This window comes from Argiope bruennichi, chromosome X1, assembly GCF_947563725.1.
Source record: "Argiope bruennichi chromosome X1, qqArgBrue1.1, whole genome shotgun sequence".
Lineage (NCBI taxonomy): Eukaryota > Metazoa > Arthropoda > Arachnida > Araneae > Araneidae > Argiope > Argiope bruennichi.
Window position 1 is genome coordinate 81,408,005 of NC_079162.1, and position 18,846 is coordinate 81,426,850.

Below are 18,846 nucleotides of genomic sequence, written 5' to 3' on the forward strand. Positions count from 1 at the left end.
TCTATATGTCGCATTTTTAAAACTTGAAGTGGCTGCGATTTGAAAAAGAAAACATATTATAATCTTCCTTCCCCTTCCTCGTTGTTGAAGTGAATCCTCAAGGTAAGTAAGGTATATTAATGTTACGAAAAATCCATTTTAATCAACACCGAAGAAGTCCTCGGGAGCTGTTGCAATCATCCATTTTTTCGACAAACGAATCTTAGGCACGCTATTTAAACATTGCAGGGGAAGAAATGCGTTCTGAAATGAAACAAATATAATCTAGTCTAGGGGTGAACTGCATTGATTCCAGGACGTGACAGGGGTTGCAAGTAGATGAGATTGGAAAAGTAGCTGAATCCGGTGTCACCAGACACTTGCAACGAATCCACGCTATGAAGCGGTTATCTTTTCACAAGAAAAGGGAGTTAAAAGATAAAACATCAGGAGGGGTTTCTATGAGGAAAATGGAGGAATTAAATGTGGATATGGGTAGGAATCTGCTTCCTGTTGCTCTGTGCATCAGGTGTATCAAAGAAAAGAGAGAGACTATTTTTGAAATACCCTCAGACGTGCTTTTTTTATAGTTCATGCTAACAGAACGTGAAGTTGGGGAGCGGGGAGAGGAATTTATTGAAGGAAGAAAAACGTTTTATATTTGAAGAAATAAGTGTCAAAATTTTTGAAGTAGCAGGTATTAGAGAAGAGAGTAGGATTGCTGATGGCTTAAAGTTTCTGAGACATACTTTTATTTTAATCATCAAATAAAGATAATAAATAAAGAAAGAATCTCCAAGGTACCAAATAAAAAAAAGACTTACCATAGAGAGATAATCCATCTTAAAGAAAAATAATCTGCATGTATTGACCTAGACTCTTCTAAAATCTTCACTGTGAGCTTATTAAAAGAGATTAAAGAGATTTAAAAACAAAGTAAGAGAAGTTTCTGTAGGAAGTATTAAAAATCGATGCAGGCAGACGATTTTGTTTTTGTCATTCATCAGCTTCAGCAAAGAAAAAAAGTAATGCGTTTTATTTCTGATATCTGTTTTAGATATCAGAAATCCAAGATGTTCTGTTCAAAATCCGTACTAAGTAAACATGAAATTAAAGTCTTCTAAGAATTCTTAGATGAAAATGCATTTTCTTCTTAAAGGAATGAGGGCAAGACTTTTAGGAAAGAACATGTATACCGAAGAGAGAAGATTATGTTTGATTCTTATTGTTAGTTTCTTAGAAAAAATTTTCTCGTTTTCCGTGAGTAAAAGAATTAACTTGTAGAAAAATTGCAAAACCTGATGCTCTCGAGCAAGATGCGAAATAAAATGTAAATATACTTGTCATTCACACATAACCAATCTTAATATAAATAAATCATTGCAATTATGTATGTTAAGTCTTTTAATACCAAGCTATATCGGGTATGTCAGGTAGTAAAAAACAAACAGAAGCTTAATTCGATGATCCAGACTTATGCAAAGTCTATGCTATAAACTAGTTATTGATTTACAGAATTGGAGGATTAAAGGACAAAGTAATAGAAGGTGTTTCTATGGGAAGAATCTGTGATAGATATGAATTGAAGATTTTGTTCTTTATCAAGTGTACCAAAAAAATGCGTACTGCTTCTGATATTACCTCAGATGCTCCGTTTTTATGATATATGCCACCTGAAAGCTGAAAAACTGGGAGAATTCATTATGAAAAAGTATTTTAAATGAAAACGTTTCAGACATTTTGTGATGTATTTTATCTTGCCATATTGATAATAATAAAAATTGTATAAATGAAATAGATATTTCAATAAAAAGTGTACCGATCTATAACATTTCTGTACGCAGGTGTTTTTTTTAAATCTTTTTTGAGAGCATGTAGGATTATATATAATTGCTTGTTACGAAAAAGCAAAATGAATATTTGAACCTCTGCTGCTGCACATTATTTACGTTGAAATATAACAGAATTAAAGAAGAAGCTTTTTAATCTTCAAATAAGCTATTGAAATTTAAAAATTTTTAAGCAAATTAATTCATTTACTTAACGAAAGTTTTGCGTAAAAAAAAACTAAAAAATGAAGATTAGTTTGATACTTATAGCGAATCAAAATAGTTTATACATCATGAGAAGGTCAGAATTGTTTATATAATCAAACCTCTGTATATCAAACTCGTTGATTCTGGGAAGTGAGTATGCATGTTCTGCCATGCATATTGTTAAAAGAAATTTTCTTTTACCTTACATAAAATGCATTACGTTAATTTATTTAAGTACATGTATTATATGTGTTTTTGTATTCTTCTTTTCAATTCTTTCCTTTTTCTACAAGTACAATTGTTATTTAGATACTATCTTGTGTATTTTAAAATGAAATATTCTTCTTTTCCAGGCCAAATGGCTGGAGAGGGAGAAGGGTCGGCTGAAGATAGGGAGGCTGCCGCTGAGGAGGAACAGGAGCGGCTTGAAGCATTACGTGAGGCTGAAGAAAGAAGGAAGGAAAAGCATAAGAAAATGGAAGAAGAGCGCGAGAAAATGCGACAAGGGATTCGTGATAAAGTTAGTACTTTTTTTTATTCGCATATGAAACTATGATTCCGTAAAAAATAAAATCCAGTGAAAATAACGAGCTCAATACTCATCATAATTTATCATACACAAAAATCTGGATCTATGGGCATGTATCTTTTTATTTTCTGTTATTTCTTGTTGTATGATACTATAATACCTCCAAACCTTACAAGATAGGTAAGTACTACAAAAAAAGCGTATGAGTAATTTTGCATATAAATGCATCCGAAATTTAATTGACCAGAGGCAAGGGCTTGAAAAACAACTGTTTGTAAAAAATTATATAATGAAATATTTATACAAAATTAATATAATAATAATTCTAAAGTGCTACACAAAGCGAAGATATTTGGCTTCATAAAATCTTACAAAATCATTTGAATATTCAAAGTTTTTTTTTCTCCTAAAAATTTTTTTCATAGGACAATTAATAATATTTTTATCCTTACCTGAAATTTAGAATATGTTTCTTATTAAATTCTATTATCTTCCAAATTGATATTCCTTTTTCAATTGAGCCGAAGCATTCTGGCACGTTTGCAATCGCCACTTGCTTTTCTGCTGGTTTATGACTGAGATTCTTCTGTAATAATTCACTGACATCATTATGATCAACTTCTTAATCAAAGGCGGTTCGAGTAAGAGGGATTGAGAAACTGCAGCAACACCACTCCGTCCTCAACACACCCTTTTTCAGTGTATAATTTTAATCACTATTTATTTATTTGCATAAAGTACCTAAATCTATTAACAATTTAATGCATTTTTTTTTCGATGCTTCAGATAAAACGCAGAAAGGAGGAAAAAACCAAAGTTATTTTAAAATAGAACTAGGAAGAAAGCCGAGTTACTTTGAAATTTTCTCTAGCCGATAATTGTGAGTTCCATTTTTCTCTATTTCCTTTTGTTGGCGCACAAACGTTTACTGTAAATACAGCTTTTAACTTAAAAATAGAAAGAAAAAAACTACTGTGGTCATTGCAGTACTTTTTTTTATCATTATCAGTTGGCAGTAGTGCTAGAAAATGGGTTTTAAATCTTTTCTTGGCAGAAAGTTTTTTTGCGAGATAAAATTTGATAATAAATCATATATAAAATGACGAAATAATTAATAATAAATGAGAAAATTAATGCAGGTAAATTTAAAAAAATTCTAAGTATTTTTTTCAATTGCTTTTAAAATTTGTTTGATTGCATGCTGAAAAATTTAAAAGAAAGTGAATTTAAAATTTCTGTAATATCATTATTATTCAGCAGAATCTAATTTAATGTCTTACAGAAGAAGTTCTGTCAGATTAAAATGCTAATGTCTTACAGAAGAAGTTCTGTCAGATTAAAATGCGATTAGATTAAAAGAACACGATTTTATTTAAATTTTCAAATAAGGCGGTTATAGTTGTAGCTATGAAATAGTAGACTGATATAATTCCTTATATTAATAACGAATTTCCTTCTTGAATTCGAAATAATAGAGAAAGTATTAAAATTTCCAAAATATTCGGTCGCGGGATTTTGAAATATATCTAGATTTAGAACTCCTCCCTTACCCCCTCCCCCACTTTCAACAAAAAAGAAAAGAAATTTAGAATTATGTCTGCTTGTCCATTTATATATTAAGGTTATAATTTTTTTAAAGCTATCCATCCAGAAAAATTTAATTCAGTACAATATCTTTAATCCAAAGTTTGAATCTATATCAAATTTTGATGGAAATCCACCAAAAGGAATTCTGAATTCCAACTAGAAAAATTAAATCCAGTAGAATATCTTTAATCCAAAATTTGAACTGTATCAAATTTTGAAGGAAATCCAACGAAGCGAATTCTACCCGCTCATGTGCGTTTTCGAGTGATATGATAGTCAATCGAACATGAAAGAAAAATTTACAGATCTCTAAATAGTCTTCAATATTTCTAATGATTATTATTGTCTATGTCCCAGCAGGTATATTTATTTTAATTTAACGCTTCTTGAACATTTAAATATTAAATAGCTATTGTTGAAATTTTTATGACTAACAAATAAGGAAAAACAGCAAAAATAATGGAAAAATGTATTTTGATTTTAAATTCAAAACTAAACAAAAATAAATAATATCTTCGTTAAAATTTCTTTATTAAAAATAATCTTTGTTAAATCAAAAATATAATAATAATTTTTACTAACTAATTATTTAACTATTAAATATTAATTAAAAAGGGTATAATTTAAATTATGCAGAAGCTATCATTATGTAGCAAAAGACTGTAAATTGTAGTACCTTTGCTCAGCGATAAAGTGTACTCCTTCGATTGCAACCTGATCAGTTTCTAGCATTATTACATTTTTGAAAAAGAATGGACAAGTTTTCATTTTATTTCTTTATTTTAAATCAATATCATATTCTAAATTGGGAAATATTCGTAGTGGAAAGGGGAAAATAAGGAACCTGGTAGCTTCGCGTTCGTTTAAATTGGGGTTGTGTTACTCGAGATATTATGGTTCGTGTAATTCAAGAATAATTACATTCTTGGGGCTTTAAAGACTGTTTAGATTTTCATACAGTGACAGAGTAAATGAGAAGAGGAAATAGAATGAGTAAAATTCACTTTTATTAGATTATTTAATTGCAGTACAGATTTTAACGAAACAAGAAAATGGAGAATTGGTAAGCGATGGGAGAGTAAATAGGTTGCATAATTATTGATGAAATGTCGACTTATTTCATTTCTGTAATGAGCAGCTTGTTCCCTCCTTGCTTCCCCCTTTGGGGGAGATTCAGTGAGAAAGAGAGATGATTGGGGGGAGGCGGTGAAAATCCATTAATGTCAGATTCTTCTGAGGGAGGAAGAAATTATTGTTCTGCCCACAAGCGGAAGAATATGGGTATTTTTCTCCTCTAACACCATAAATGTGACTTTATAGAAATAGTTTTCTTTTCTATTCGTGCATTAAAAGACTTCAGTAAATAATGTTGAAATAGGACGAATATGTTGAATGAGTTGGTCATTTCACATTAAATTCGTTTTGAGAGTATGCTTGTAAACAAATTCGAGGGGAAATATATAACGACAAATAACTAATAAAGCCATTGTTGACAAAATAAACGACTCAATTTAAATTGTTTTTCCAACTCAATCATCTCTTGAAATAAAGAAAAAAATTATTGAATTAATTTTTTAAAAAAATTATTCCATTTACTTTATTATTCCTAGAGTTTGACAGTTTTTCAGACCCGGTTTTAAAAAGCCGGTTTTTTAAAATAAATTTATCATATTTGAAAACTGGTTTTTAAATTAAGAAAACGTTTTTCCGGAACATCTGGATATTCCTCCTCCTCTTCTCCTTCATCTTAAAAAAAAAAAAAAAAAAAAAAATCTGTTGGACAGAATCGTTCAGCAGCTGAAGGCTTAGGGCGACGAGATGTCAATTTTTTTAACATGTGAAGGTATATTTGAATTTCTGTTAAATGAACTAAAAAATGTAAACACTGAAATAAGTTTGAAATTATTGTAGGTTTTAGAAGAACGAATTCAAGATAGAAGACAAGTAAAATTAGCAACTCTTTCATTGTATTTGCAAAATCTACAAAACATTTCTAGTTCAGCGAAATAAATCTAGTGTACTTTCTTTTGCTTCAAAAACCGAAATTATTAAGTTATCTGGAAAGATATTGTCTCGAATATTTCCAAATCCTTATCTGGAAACCGATTCTGATAAATAGCAAATCAAAGAACCTACTCATTAATGTTTTTTTAAAAGAAGCCATGGAAAAATCAATTCATAAATTTCTATAAGAACCTAAAGGAAAACTTACAAATCCAAAGACGCTGAAAGCTGAATTTTCATTATTTGAGACAACGAATAAAGGAACAAAAAATTAGATTTGTTATTTGATGCCTTGTAAACTATAAAACCAAGCTCAGTAGCAAGTGAACGAGTATTTTCAATTTCAGGCAATATTGTGTCCAAAATAAGAACAAGTTTTAGCCACCGTTCAGTGGATATTTTAGGTTTTTTTAAATCCTATTTTTTTAGGAGAAATTAAGATTTGTGAAAATAATATTAATATTATTTGAAATTTTTGTTTGAGTTTTCGTTATTTTGTGTAAATAATATAAATATGTAATCCCTAATTTTTTATATATTTTGAATTTGAATTTGATATTAACTTCGTTTTTTGTTATTTTATATAAATTAAATAAAATATTTTTTCCTTATTCCATTTTTTTTTTTTTTTTGACAAAAATTCGAAAACCAGCTAAAACCGGTTTTTTGGCAATATTAAATTCGAAAACCGATTTTTCAAAAAGTCGTTTTTTGTATAAACCCTAATCATTCCTTGTATTTCGTGGATAATTGTTAGACACTGCGTCCTTTTTGAATTCAAAATTATTCTTTCCCGGATCCTATCTCTCTCGGCGTTTTCTAATTTTCATACGTGATCTCAAATCAACTGATTCGAATCGGATTTATATATATTTTAGTTATTTGCAATTGGCAGCATTGAAATGTAAATAAAGTATGTATTTTAAAACTAGATAATCTTTGCAATTCTTAAAATAAATTAATTAATTTTAAGTTTAGCACAGAACATTTATTAATCTAAAGGAAACAAAAAAATAAGTACAATAAAATGCATCCCATTTTTTATCCATTTTTCAGGAAAGACAGATTCTGTTATTTATCAGATAGGTATTTATTTGTTATTTTTCAGATAGAATTTGCTTTCTTCGCTGAGTAAACAAAACAAATGCTACCTATAGGAGATCCATTTAAAAAGTATTACTGAGGCACAAAGTAAATAATTACTTTGGTGTGTCCTAAGAACTTGTTGCTGTCCTACTGGGGATAGAGGATACAGATCGGAATGCAATTATTCTTCATTCCGTAAGAGAAGGGTCAGCAACTTATTTGATGTCACATGGATTGCGAAAACGAATTCCTTTCGATTGCTTAGAACAGTAATTGAAATTGATTTCTTCGGTTAAGACTGGTTTCTTACTACAGATTTTGAGATGTCCTATACTATGAAATACGTTTGGATGAGTGTGCATTCAATAATTTAAAATAATGATTTATTTTTAATTAATAAAAAGTTTTTGTAGAAACGAATTTTAGTGCATCATTATACCAGACGAAATTTTCTCCCTCTGTTTCCTCGCATTCTTTTATAATATTTTGCAATTTGAGTTGAACTTCGTAGTCATTCAACGAAAAAAAAATAGAATATGCATTTTCAACATCTTCTTTTTAAATATATTGTCCAAAATTTGATATTGATTAATATAGATTTAAAAATTTTATGCTAAAGCCACATATCGAATTTCACTTATTTTACCTTTTTAAAAGACAGGTTTTTTTTTTCTAGTCATGCATATTAAAATATTCTTAGAATTGAGATTGGCTTAAAAAATGATTCATTTAGATTATTAGATAAATTTAATTTGATTAATTTAAGTGTGTTGTTACTTATGGCACTTAGACAAGCCCGTTGACGAAGTGAGCGATTTTAAGCTGCGTTTGCGCAGTAGCTTCTGAGGGTAAAGAACCCTGATCACCCAAGGGCAGAAGTCTGACTTCTAGCTCATATGAAGACGACACTCAAACATTAGCTTGCACAACCCCTTTTTACAGGGAAGCTCTTTCACACTCCTCACTGATAGAACACAAGGAAAGAACAACCATGCTCAAACACAGGACGCCCAGATCACAGGAAAGACGCGCTACCCCTAGGTCAAGACGCCGGCATTTAGTTAAGTAATAATTAAATGACAAATCAAGACATACTATTTTGTGTGAGATAAGGAACTGAAACATCTAAGTTTCTATCGTATTGAAAAATGTGCCAGAACTTATGCCAACCTACATAACTTCATAAAAAGATTGATGAATTTGGTAGGAAGCATACTTTCCACGGCCCTAGAAAGAGTTAACTTGGAGAGGTTTAGAATTTTCTCTTTACATACACACGAATATACTGAAGGAAAAGCAGTTAACTTATTGATAGATTTAACCCAAAATTTGAAGTAGCTCTACAAATTTATTGATAAAATCCATCCATCTAGCTCATTAAGTTTTTGATTTATCACGCTCACACATACAAGAAGTTACAATTAAACTTCCTTTGGGTGAATTTCGTTAACCCTTTCTAGGGCCGTGGGAAGTATGCTTCCCACCAAATTTATCAATCTTTGTATGAAATTATGTAGGTTGGCATGACAATTTTTTTTAGTAAGTTAGAAACTTAGATGCTTCAGTTTTTTATCTCAGACAAAATTATGTGTCTTGATGTGTTACTTAATTATTAATTAACCAAATTAATTAATTAATCAAATTAAAATTATCTAATAAGCTAAATGAATCCATTTTCTTATTCTAATTTCAAGCCTAAAAATATTTTAACATAAAATGGCCCTTTAAAGGGTTAAACTGTTTAGTTCTTAAACAAACCAAATTTCATTCCTATAATTATTTACGGTTTTGAAATATCTTATTCACAGATCGACAAACAGATACAAGAACTCCATTAAAAATTAGTTATTAAAAACAAACTTTTATTTCTTTAAAGAATATATTTTGATACAATAAATGACAAAAAAAATTGTGCTTAGAAAGATATTTTGGTAGCCTCTCCCATAAGTTATACAAGAAAGATGTCATCGTGTAGCTTCAAAAAAGATGGAGAAAGGTAATAGAATAAAATGGATTATATATAATTCAATAAAATAAAATAAAAATCTTTTTGTATTTGTTATTATAAAATGTTTTGTGTTTGTTATTATAAAAAAAGTATTTGTTATTTTATAATGAAAAAAAACTGTGGGACAATCTAGTAATATTTCAGAACCAACATTTTTAATTCTTGCTCATGCGTAAACAAGTTTGGAAGATATCGCATAACTAACATGATCAGCAAACGCTAATGAATTGAGATGATTCTTGCTAGCAAAATAACATTTATTCTGTCTGAAGTATTTATTTTTCTGCTTTCTTGGAGAATTAATTTTATTTAAGCGGGGCACATTGGCCTAATTACATTGGAAGGAGTCCATTAACTTTGGTCCAGCTATGTGAGTAGATCAGAAGAATGAAATTGGACAGGAGCATTCTCAGTAAACAGCTATATTAAATAAGGACATCTTAATGTGTACGCCGCAGCTCGTAGATGGACCTTTTAAAAAAACAGTAGAGTTACTGTTTTTTGCTGATTTTTTTTTTTTTTTTTTTGCAGCATTTTTCGGGGATAAAAAAAAATATTTTAAAAATTTATTTTGATCATCTTATCAAAATATTTACTTCCTCATATGCGTAGTATAAAAAAATAAATATAGTGATCATCAACAAATTCGATTTCCAGATTTTGATGAGTCTACTCGTTATAGAACAATCTGGATTTGAAAAATCATTTTTAGGACACTACCTGCTTGTATATTAACTCAAAAATTGAATGACTGAGAATTGCGGAATATAGTATACGCTTTTTACTCTAAAAGTGTGAATTCTTATAAAATTCTGGAAAAACATCGTCGACGAAAAATCCGTCTCTGTGTTCACCTGTGTGTATGTGAACAAAATAGTTCAAAATTGCAAAGGAGTGGATAAATGAAATTTGGAACATTGCTTCTATCCATAGAGCTACAGATCTGTATGAAATTTTGAAATCGTTTGAATTTTGTTATCAAATCTGCAAAATGGCTGACTATCTATCGGTCTGCATATTTGTGTAGACATCAGAATTATAATTAAAAAATGCATCTGTTTCCTTATATGTCCTTTAAGCCAAAATTGCAAATCAATGTCAAATTTTCGAACAACTCCTTCTACTGTCTATTTTTATTTATTCTACTGTTTTTCTGATTGTATACCTGTGTAATGTGCGCATGAGTTTTGATCAACAGGGCCAAATCCAAAATGCATACTGATTTTTGTTCGATTTATAAAGCTTTAAGCACATAGCTTGCCATATTATAGAGGTCTAGAGATTTAGCGTAGTTTATCGCCAAAACTGTATATCAATTTCGGATTTTCAGCCAAATTCTTCTGTGTTTGTCTGTGATTGCCTATCCATGTAACGTGAACATGATAGTCGGTCAATGGGGACAAATCCAAAATGCATACATATTTCTGTTCGCTAAACGCCGTTGTTAAGCACTAAACGTACCATATTATGGAAGTCTAGTGGTTTAGTTTGGTGTAGTTATTTATTAATTTCCCAATTTGAAACAATAGATTGTGTCATTCTGAGCCATGATTCGATGACGAGGACAATACTTGAGCCGACACCTTCAGTTTAAACAGCACACTAAACCAGCGGAAGGGCAGATATCCAAAGAAGAACATTCCCACTGATCTCAGCATCTATTTTTAGCTGAAAATTCCTTTATATTTTCTCATTCTACTTTCCATTGATTAAGGCTTCATATTTAGTTTTCATATTCCGATTTCGGAACCATAATTAAATTCTCAGAATGAAAACTAGGTCTTCAATGGGAAAAGTATTAATTCTGCATAATATTATTACATAATAAATGCATTCGTGATAAGCAAAAAGCATATTCAATTAAAAATGGGCTCTAGAATCTCTTACAAAAGCGCCCCAGGTATGAAAAGATAAAATTCTGTACAAAACATGAAAGAAATGCTGCTTTTACTTCTTCTAATAAATAACTAACATTAATTTTTAAATAGCATGTTTCTTTTGATTACATAGATGAGTTAATCAAAAATATTTATCTCTTGCCCCCTCAGCTGATTCTATCTCTATTCAAAATTAATGAGAAAACGACATATTTATATCCAAATAAAACAGCAATGAATTTGGATTTTGATGATTAAATTACGAGGCCAATAGATTAGATTATGAATTATTTAATTACAATTCTCTAACCAGATCCATCTTTTTGAATATATAATGCATTTTATTTAATTTCACAGTTCCTATGTTTTCAAAGATAAATATTGTAATCGATTTTTCTCTCGTCTTTTTATGTCTTACAATTCAGAAATTTTGCTCAGTTGCGTATTCTCCGAGTCAGTATAATATTTTAATATTTTAAGAATGTTTTTAAGTTAATAGATTTATTTCGAATAAGTTTAATTTCATATTAGATATATCATCTGGTGTTGAATCTTTAAAAAAAATTGAATCACATTATTCCATAATATTTATAATAACGAATTATGAATTCTATAAGATTAAAAAATAAAAAAATTTTTAAATCAGGATTCATTCATATATTGAAAAGCATAAAACAAAATATATGGAGGACAAAACAAAGTCCACAAACATGAGACGCTAAAACTGATACTAAAAATTGACTAAGATAGAATGAAAAAACAAATGCATAAAAAAAGATAAAGATAATAATATTGTTTAAAAATTAAATATAAAGTATAAATATAACTAAAATTCGAATATTCTTAGAGCATTTCTGTAAGACCCTCATATTTTTATGATTTTATTTTGACCTCCATATTTTTCATTCAAAACATTATTTTATTTTTCAGTGCGTAGTTAAAAGAAAGTTTTCATATAAATATATTTTCATTTTTTAGCATGTGCTTTTCTTTTTAGTGTGCACTTTTTTTTGTGTGTGTGTGCGATGTTTCATAGGGGAAAAAAAGGAAAAAAAACTGAATGTGCCGATTTCTGAGCTAAGAAATGACAAACTAAAGTTAAGCTCTGTACTTTTATTTTTTACAGTACGGCATCAAGAAGAAGGAAGAGGAGGAGGAGGAACCGCTACCGGAAAGCAGCAGTTTGAACCGGAAGAAAAAAACTCCGGCTGAAATTGAGGCTGAGGATCTCGATGATTTCACTCGTAAGTGAAGTTTTTTTCTTTCATCGCTTTACGCTCCAATGACACATGTGATTTGTGTCGCACAAGTCATTAGCGACACAAAAGCGATTAACGGCTTGAAGTACAGCCAAATGCATATGCCGGATTTGTGTCAAACTTGACGGGCATTAATAGCATGTATACGCAGGGCTTATATTGATTAGTAGTGCACACTGACTTCGACTTCTGTAGAAAATGTATTACTAATTACTTGTCCGAGACCTGAGCTCGGCAGGTGATAGGTATGTATTACCCAACTACCATTTATTCATTGCTATCGACCAATTGTATTAAATTCCCTCCATTAATCACTTCGCCAAAATTTTATCGCCTATAAAATGTTCGACGGAAATCGTGCAGTCGAACCTCACGCTTTGAAGGAACTGTAACGGTCTGGTGAAATAAGATCTAGGCTTAGGGCTTAAGGGTTCCAGATTCGATTCTCAATTCTACTAAAAATCCTCAGTGTAAGTGTTCCTCGTTCATGTTAAATCTGGCGTTTAGAGTTAAAAGTTCTCCACTGGCACACACACCTGATTTGTCTTTCCTCTTTGTTGACGTTATTTTGAATCCCCCTGTACAATACTAAATTTCACTATAGTTAGTGGTCCCTTGATAATAAAATGAAAACTATGGAGTGTTAAATTATACCCTGTTAAATAGTGCGAGTTTCATCCTAATCTATTCAAGCTTAATTGATGAATTTGAAGAGAGCTAGGCTTTAAACAATAGTTATCAATATGTTGTGTATGAAATTGGTTTTAAAATAAAAATTGTTCGATTTCATAGAGATCTTTCTACAGCCATGGTGTAGAAACACATCCTTCACTTATAATTAAGCCGCTTATAATTTCCTGCTTTCTATCAACTTGGAACGTGAATTGCAAATTTAGTTACAACATACTTAAGTAGTTTTAGCTTTATAGGCGAAATATTTTCTTCTTAATAAACAAAAGTTTTTTTCTCCGTCGTTGCTTCTAATGAAGTTTCATTTTTCTCTCACATAAAGCGAAAAATTAGTTTTTACGTTAGAATAAATGCAACTAACTCCTACGCATTTTGTTTGAAATATGATTCTTCCTTATTTATGCAAGCAGTAGCACGAACTTATGACGATGCGAAAAATATGTATAATGTGGTTTAAGAAGCAATACTAAGGATTAATGTAGCAGTTCTTTGCGTCTCGTCGGCGCTATAAAGAGAAAAAAAGCGTCCCTGTGCGACATTAGTTTAATTATGGCAATATATGCTTGTCATTTATAACTAATGTCTTACTATTAACCTAATCTAACATAAACAATATCTAACATAAGCATTTTTTTCCATTTAATTTAAGTGATTTATATTTCACAACAAATTTTAACAAAACCCTAATCTCTAAAAAGAGCAAAATGAGATTTTTTTAAAACACACTTTTTTTTTTCAAAAAAATAAGTCATATTTTGTAAACCTCGTTTCAAAAGTCATATACATCGATTGATTCAACTCTTTCATTATTATTCAGTTATTTATTATTCTTAATTTGTTTTGCAGTCAGAAGTCACATTAACTTTTAAAGGGTTGAAAATTCTTTTAAGTTCTGCTCGGAAATTTTTAAATCCAGAATATACTAATCATTTATAATACAAGGGAATTTCAATAAAAAATGTAGATTTTAATAAAATTTTGATTAAAAAACTTCATTCTGATAGACTGTAATCTATATGTAACACTTTGAATAAAACATTTGACAGTAAAACTTCAAAATAAACTATAAAGTTTTTAACTAACGGAAGAGCGTTAAACTCACATGGCAGCATGGGCCAAATGGCAGCAAAATCTAAATTTATGTGGACTGCAAAAAATTAAAACTTAACTTTTTATAGAAATTAGGTTTATTTTAATAATAATATATAATTATTTTAATAAAATATCGTATAAATAAAAAAGAAAAGTTACTTATTTCAATTAAATGCAATAAAAACCGGTGAGATAAAATAAACTGGTGAAATATAAACCTGTCTTCCCGAAACTTTCTCGCGTACTCCCTAATAAAAAAAAGTAGCCTCTCGCATGAAAATTGCAAATTTTGAGCAAGGAAATAATGAGCGCTACGAGTGCTCATGTTTTTGTTTTCATACATAAATGTTTTGTGCATCGTAGTATAGGGTGTTCATTAATTATTGTCGGGGTTTCCGTACCTCATAACTTTCGAATAAAAAATATTACGCAAAAACCGATTACGTATTCGTAAATTACAACTCAAAGAATTTTATTAATGTTATTAAAGTGTAAAGCTTGCGCAATTTGCACTTTGTAGGCATTCAGCTGAAGGCGATTATGTATTCGTAAATTCGCTGAACAAATTTTGACTTTTGATAATCGTGCGGGTTCTCCGAGCCCCATATTCTACAGTTATGTTTATTCACTTTTTCTGACACATGAAAAGTGGATTCGTCACTGAAGAACCATTTCCGAAGGTAACTTTCATCATCCTCAATTCGAGTCAAAATTTGTTCAGCGAATTTACGAATACATAATCGCCTTCAGCTGAATGCCTACAAAGTGCAAATTGTGCAAGCTTTACACTTTAATATCATTAATAAAATTCTTTGAGTTGTAATTTACGAATACGTAATCGGTTTTTGCGTAATATTTTTTATTCGAAAGTTATGAGGTACGGAAACCCCGACAATAATTAATGAACACCCTGTATAGTGAAAAAAACCGATTTTTTTTTTTTTTGTACTTTCTTTTGACCGATGGAAACCAAAATTTGTTATATAACTACAATTTTAGTATCAAAATCATATATTAAATATCATTTATCTAAATTCCTGCGTTTCTAAGTTTTCGCATATACGATCAACCGATTGACGGATTTAATTGAAATTCGATACGAATCTACATTTTAAAAGCTAAAACTGTGTACAAAATTTTATTCTTCTAGCTCTTTGCTATTTGTAGTTATCGTGTTTACTTGTAGTCAGACTGACAGACAGATAATCTTCGAGTTAGTGGGTTTCGTTTGAAATTTTATAAAAATTTACAAATTTGATATGATGACCATAAACCAAACTTCATCTATGTAGCTCAAAGCATTTTTGAGTTATCATGTTCACAGACAGACATAATTACAAAAAAGTATTTTCAGACTCCCTTAGACCTGAAACGTAAAGTTTCTTGAAAATCTCGAATTCAAAATTATCACAATTATATTACTTTTTCTTTATATACTTCATATACTAGAAAGTAAAAAAGAACATTGTAAAAAACTGAAGTTAATATTTTTTTTTTTAATAATCATCTTCCCTACTTCGGGAAATGTCTTATTCGTAATGCCTCTTTTTCTCAACTAACAAAAGTGAATGTCAGTAATCCTTGATTGGACAGAAGATTGGTTTCTTTTCATAAGTGAAAATAATTGCTTGCTCTTACATGTACTTCCAAACAAGGATTTAATTTCATATGGCCGTTAGCAAATGTTTTCATTTCTGGCTGAAAATTATTTTCAAAATTCAGCAATCATTATTTCACTGAAATTTTGCTTTTGAATCTGCAACATAGATAAATCTGAATTACTATATATCTGGAAAAAAATTAAGAGACAATAAAGAAAATTTTTCTAAAGATTTGAAATCCTCAAACCTTGCACTATATTTAATTCTAAGGTTTAAAATGTTTTCCGCTTAAATTTGCATGTCGTTAGGTACTATATAGCTGGAGAAAATCAAGACAATAAAAAAAAAACGTTTCCAAGGATTTGAAATCTTCGAACCTTGCGCCACATTCAATTCTAAAGTTTAAAATGTTTTCCACGTATTTTTGATACTGTGAAGTTTCCCTAAATATGATTTGTTCGCATCACGTGTCGGAAAGTACGTTAAAACGCCATTTTTCAAAGAATTAGTTTACATACAAATGCTCTAGCTTGATCACACATCTTCATAATAATCTGATTTTTCTTTGCAATTTTAAATAAAATTGAATAAGTATTTTGCTGTATCAACCATGAAGAATAAATCTTACAAATATACCCGGCCCGAAAACAAACTCATGTTTTAATTTTTGTTATTAATAACTGATATTATTATTCTTTCAAGTCGCAGAATTGTTTAAGATTGTGGAACAGGACAACCAGTGTACTTCAGTATAGTAAAACAAACTGAAATATGTGCTTTCTAATTCACTTAAGCAAGCAGATGACAGTCGATGATTTATGTTATAACAATCTTATGAATTGATAATTTTTTTAAATATCTCTCACAATTTATTCCATCTTTATTACCTTGGCCCATAATATTTCTTGATATAAGACATGTGAATCATGAATGCTGTATTAAGTTCTCTTAATATCTTATGCAGTAATTCCATAAAAAATTTGTTTTTCCCTGTCATCGTAGGAGAACCATCTGCTGCTTCGGAAGTCAATTTTGAAAGTGGTAAATTATATTTTTTCAGAAGTTCATGAGCACAATTAATTATATCTTGCCCTTTAGCAGTTTCACGCACCGATATTAGTTCCAAAAATTCCTCAAAAATATTACAATTCCTATCGGAAACACGAAGAATGACAAGTTACTGAGATCTGCATCCCAAATGTCCAGACATTTGCAATCCGCAGAAAAAGGAAAAAAATTCAAAATTAGATTACTTTGTTTTGATCTGATTGCTTAGATTGCTGGATAAATGAGTAACTCTTTTCGCTTCTGCGTTTCGAGACAAAAAGATTACTTGAAAAGCTTCCAACTTTCACATTTTCAGAACAACTTCAGACATTTCTCGATGAAATCACCTTTAGTAAAAGGTTTCGAGTGTTCAGCAATTAACTCTGGCAAGATGTAGCTTGTACGCACAGCCACTTCACTTACTCGAGACACTCTTCAATACGCATCAATTGCTTCTTTTTTTTTTACTCCCATTTTACACTCCTTAGCCCTTCGATTGATTTATGTTGTTCGTAATAATGCTTTATATTATATAGCTTTATATCTAATAGCATTATTACATATCAGACAGATTATTTTACCCTTTATTCTACACAAAAATACTCCAATAGCAGCTTTAATTAAATTTTTTTTTTAAATCCCCCTGGAAAAAAGGTTAGTATTCAACTCAGGCAAGACGTAGCTTGCATGTATAACTATTTTACATACAAAGTTAGTCGTTACGTACAAAGTCTTACGATATTTTAGCAAACATTGACTGTTCTTTTTCTGCTCTCTTCTTAAACTCTTTCAACTTCTCATTAATCCTCCGACTGATTTATGTTGTTCACAATAACAGTTTGGTACAATTATAGCATTATAATGTATCAAGCAGATTATTTTATCTTTTATTTTATTATAAACTTGATTTGTCTATCTTTATTTTATTTTTTAAATTTGTAATTACTTGCACACACAAGTATTAATAATTTTTCATATAAGCGATGTGAGCGAGTATTAATTAAAACAATGGAAAGCATTGTTGCCAACTATATTTAAAAATACTTTTCAAAATTAATTAGAATTAGAGAAAAAAAATTGCGAAAAATGCAGCTGATATCACTAAAAAGCTTAATTTTTGAATTTTTAAGTGGAGTAAAAAGGTTTGATCTGCAATAACATTCATCTTAATATTCTTATTAAGAGAAAAATTTAAGTTTTCAATAATTTTTAATTAAATTACTGAAAAATATTTTCTTTGCGATCAACTACTACCCACAAAACAATTATATATCGGCTTCATTTTTTTCGTTAGCTTTGGTGGCATATATGTGCAGATAAAAAATATTATTTTATGGCCACCCTGTATTTATAAAATATATGATTTTGTACGCCATACAAAAGTGAAACATCATGAAAAAAAATTAATATCGTGCTTTATTCGATCGCAGTTATGTAAACTTAATGCTTTCATTATATCACTTGAATAGAGTAGGGATATTGTACAGCAATGGAATATTTTATTATGGTCCACTTTTTATTTTCCTTCCTTCTTTCTTTTTACTTCCTTTATTGCATCTAAGCTCTTTCCTTATATTTAAATTTTTACAAGAGAATTTCAATCTCCGCTTCTATGTTTATACTTGTTGATAATATTATAATAGAAAAAAAATTGTTTTCAAAGGAAGGACTATTCTTGGGTTTTTTTTTTTTTTTTTTTTTTTTTGTTGAACCGAAGGCTTGCAATGCAGAACAATTCATAATTTCTTGATACTCTTCAAAGTTGATTTTAAACTCAAGTAATTTATGTAAGAGAATGAGATTTGCTCTAAAATTCTTCTAACATTAAAAAAGAATTCAGACCAAAAAAATAATAATAAATTAGTTTCCTACCTAGTACCATAGATTTTTGCTATGCTTTAATAAAAGCGTACAAATTCACGACAAGGAGTTACAGAATAAAGCATTTACTTCGTTTCAACATTTATCTTGTACAATCCACTGCAATGGATTAATAACTGTGATTTTTTTTTTTTTTTTTTCTTTTTTGCATTTTGCATACAACTTCCAAT

The 18,846-nt window shown here is 29.7% G+C and overlaps 1 protein-coding gene across 5 annotated transcripts in view; it reads left to right on the forward strand.

Moving 5' to 3' along the window:
- LOC129958570 (complexin-like) overlaps positions 1-18,846 on the forward strand; it is a 198,232-nt gene that overhangs the window by 163,864 nt on the left and 15,522 nt on the right. For all 5 annotated transcript variants that reach the window (XM_056071132.1, XM_056071133.1, XM_056071136.1 and 2 more), the window contains 2 exons: positions 2,369-2,535; positions 12,233-12,350. In XM_056071132.1, coding sequence (XP_055927107.1) covers positions 2,369-2,535; positions 12,233-12,350 — 285 coding nt within the window. The remainder of the gene's footprint in view (positions 1-2,368; positions 2,536-12,232; positions 12,351-18,846) is intronic.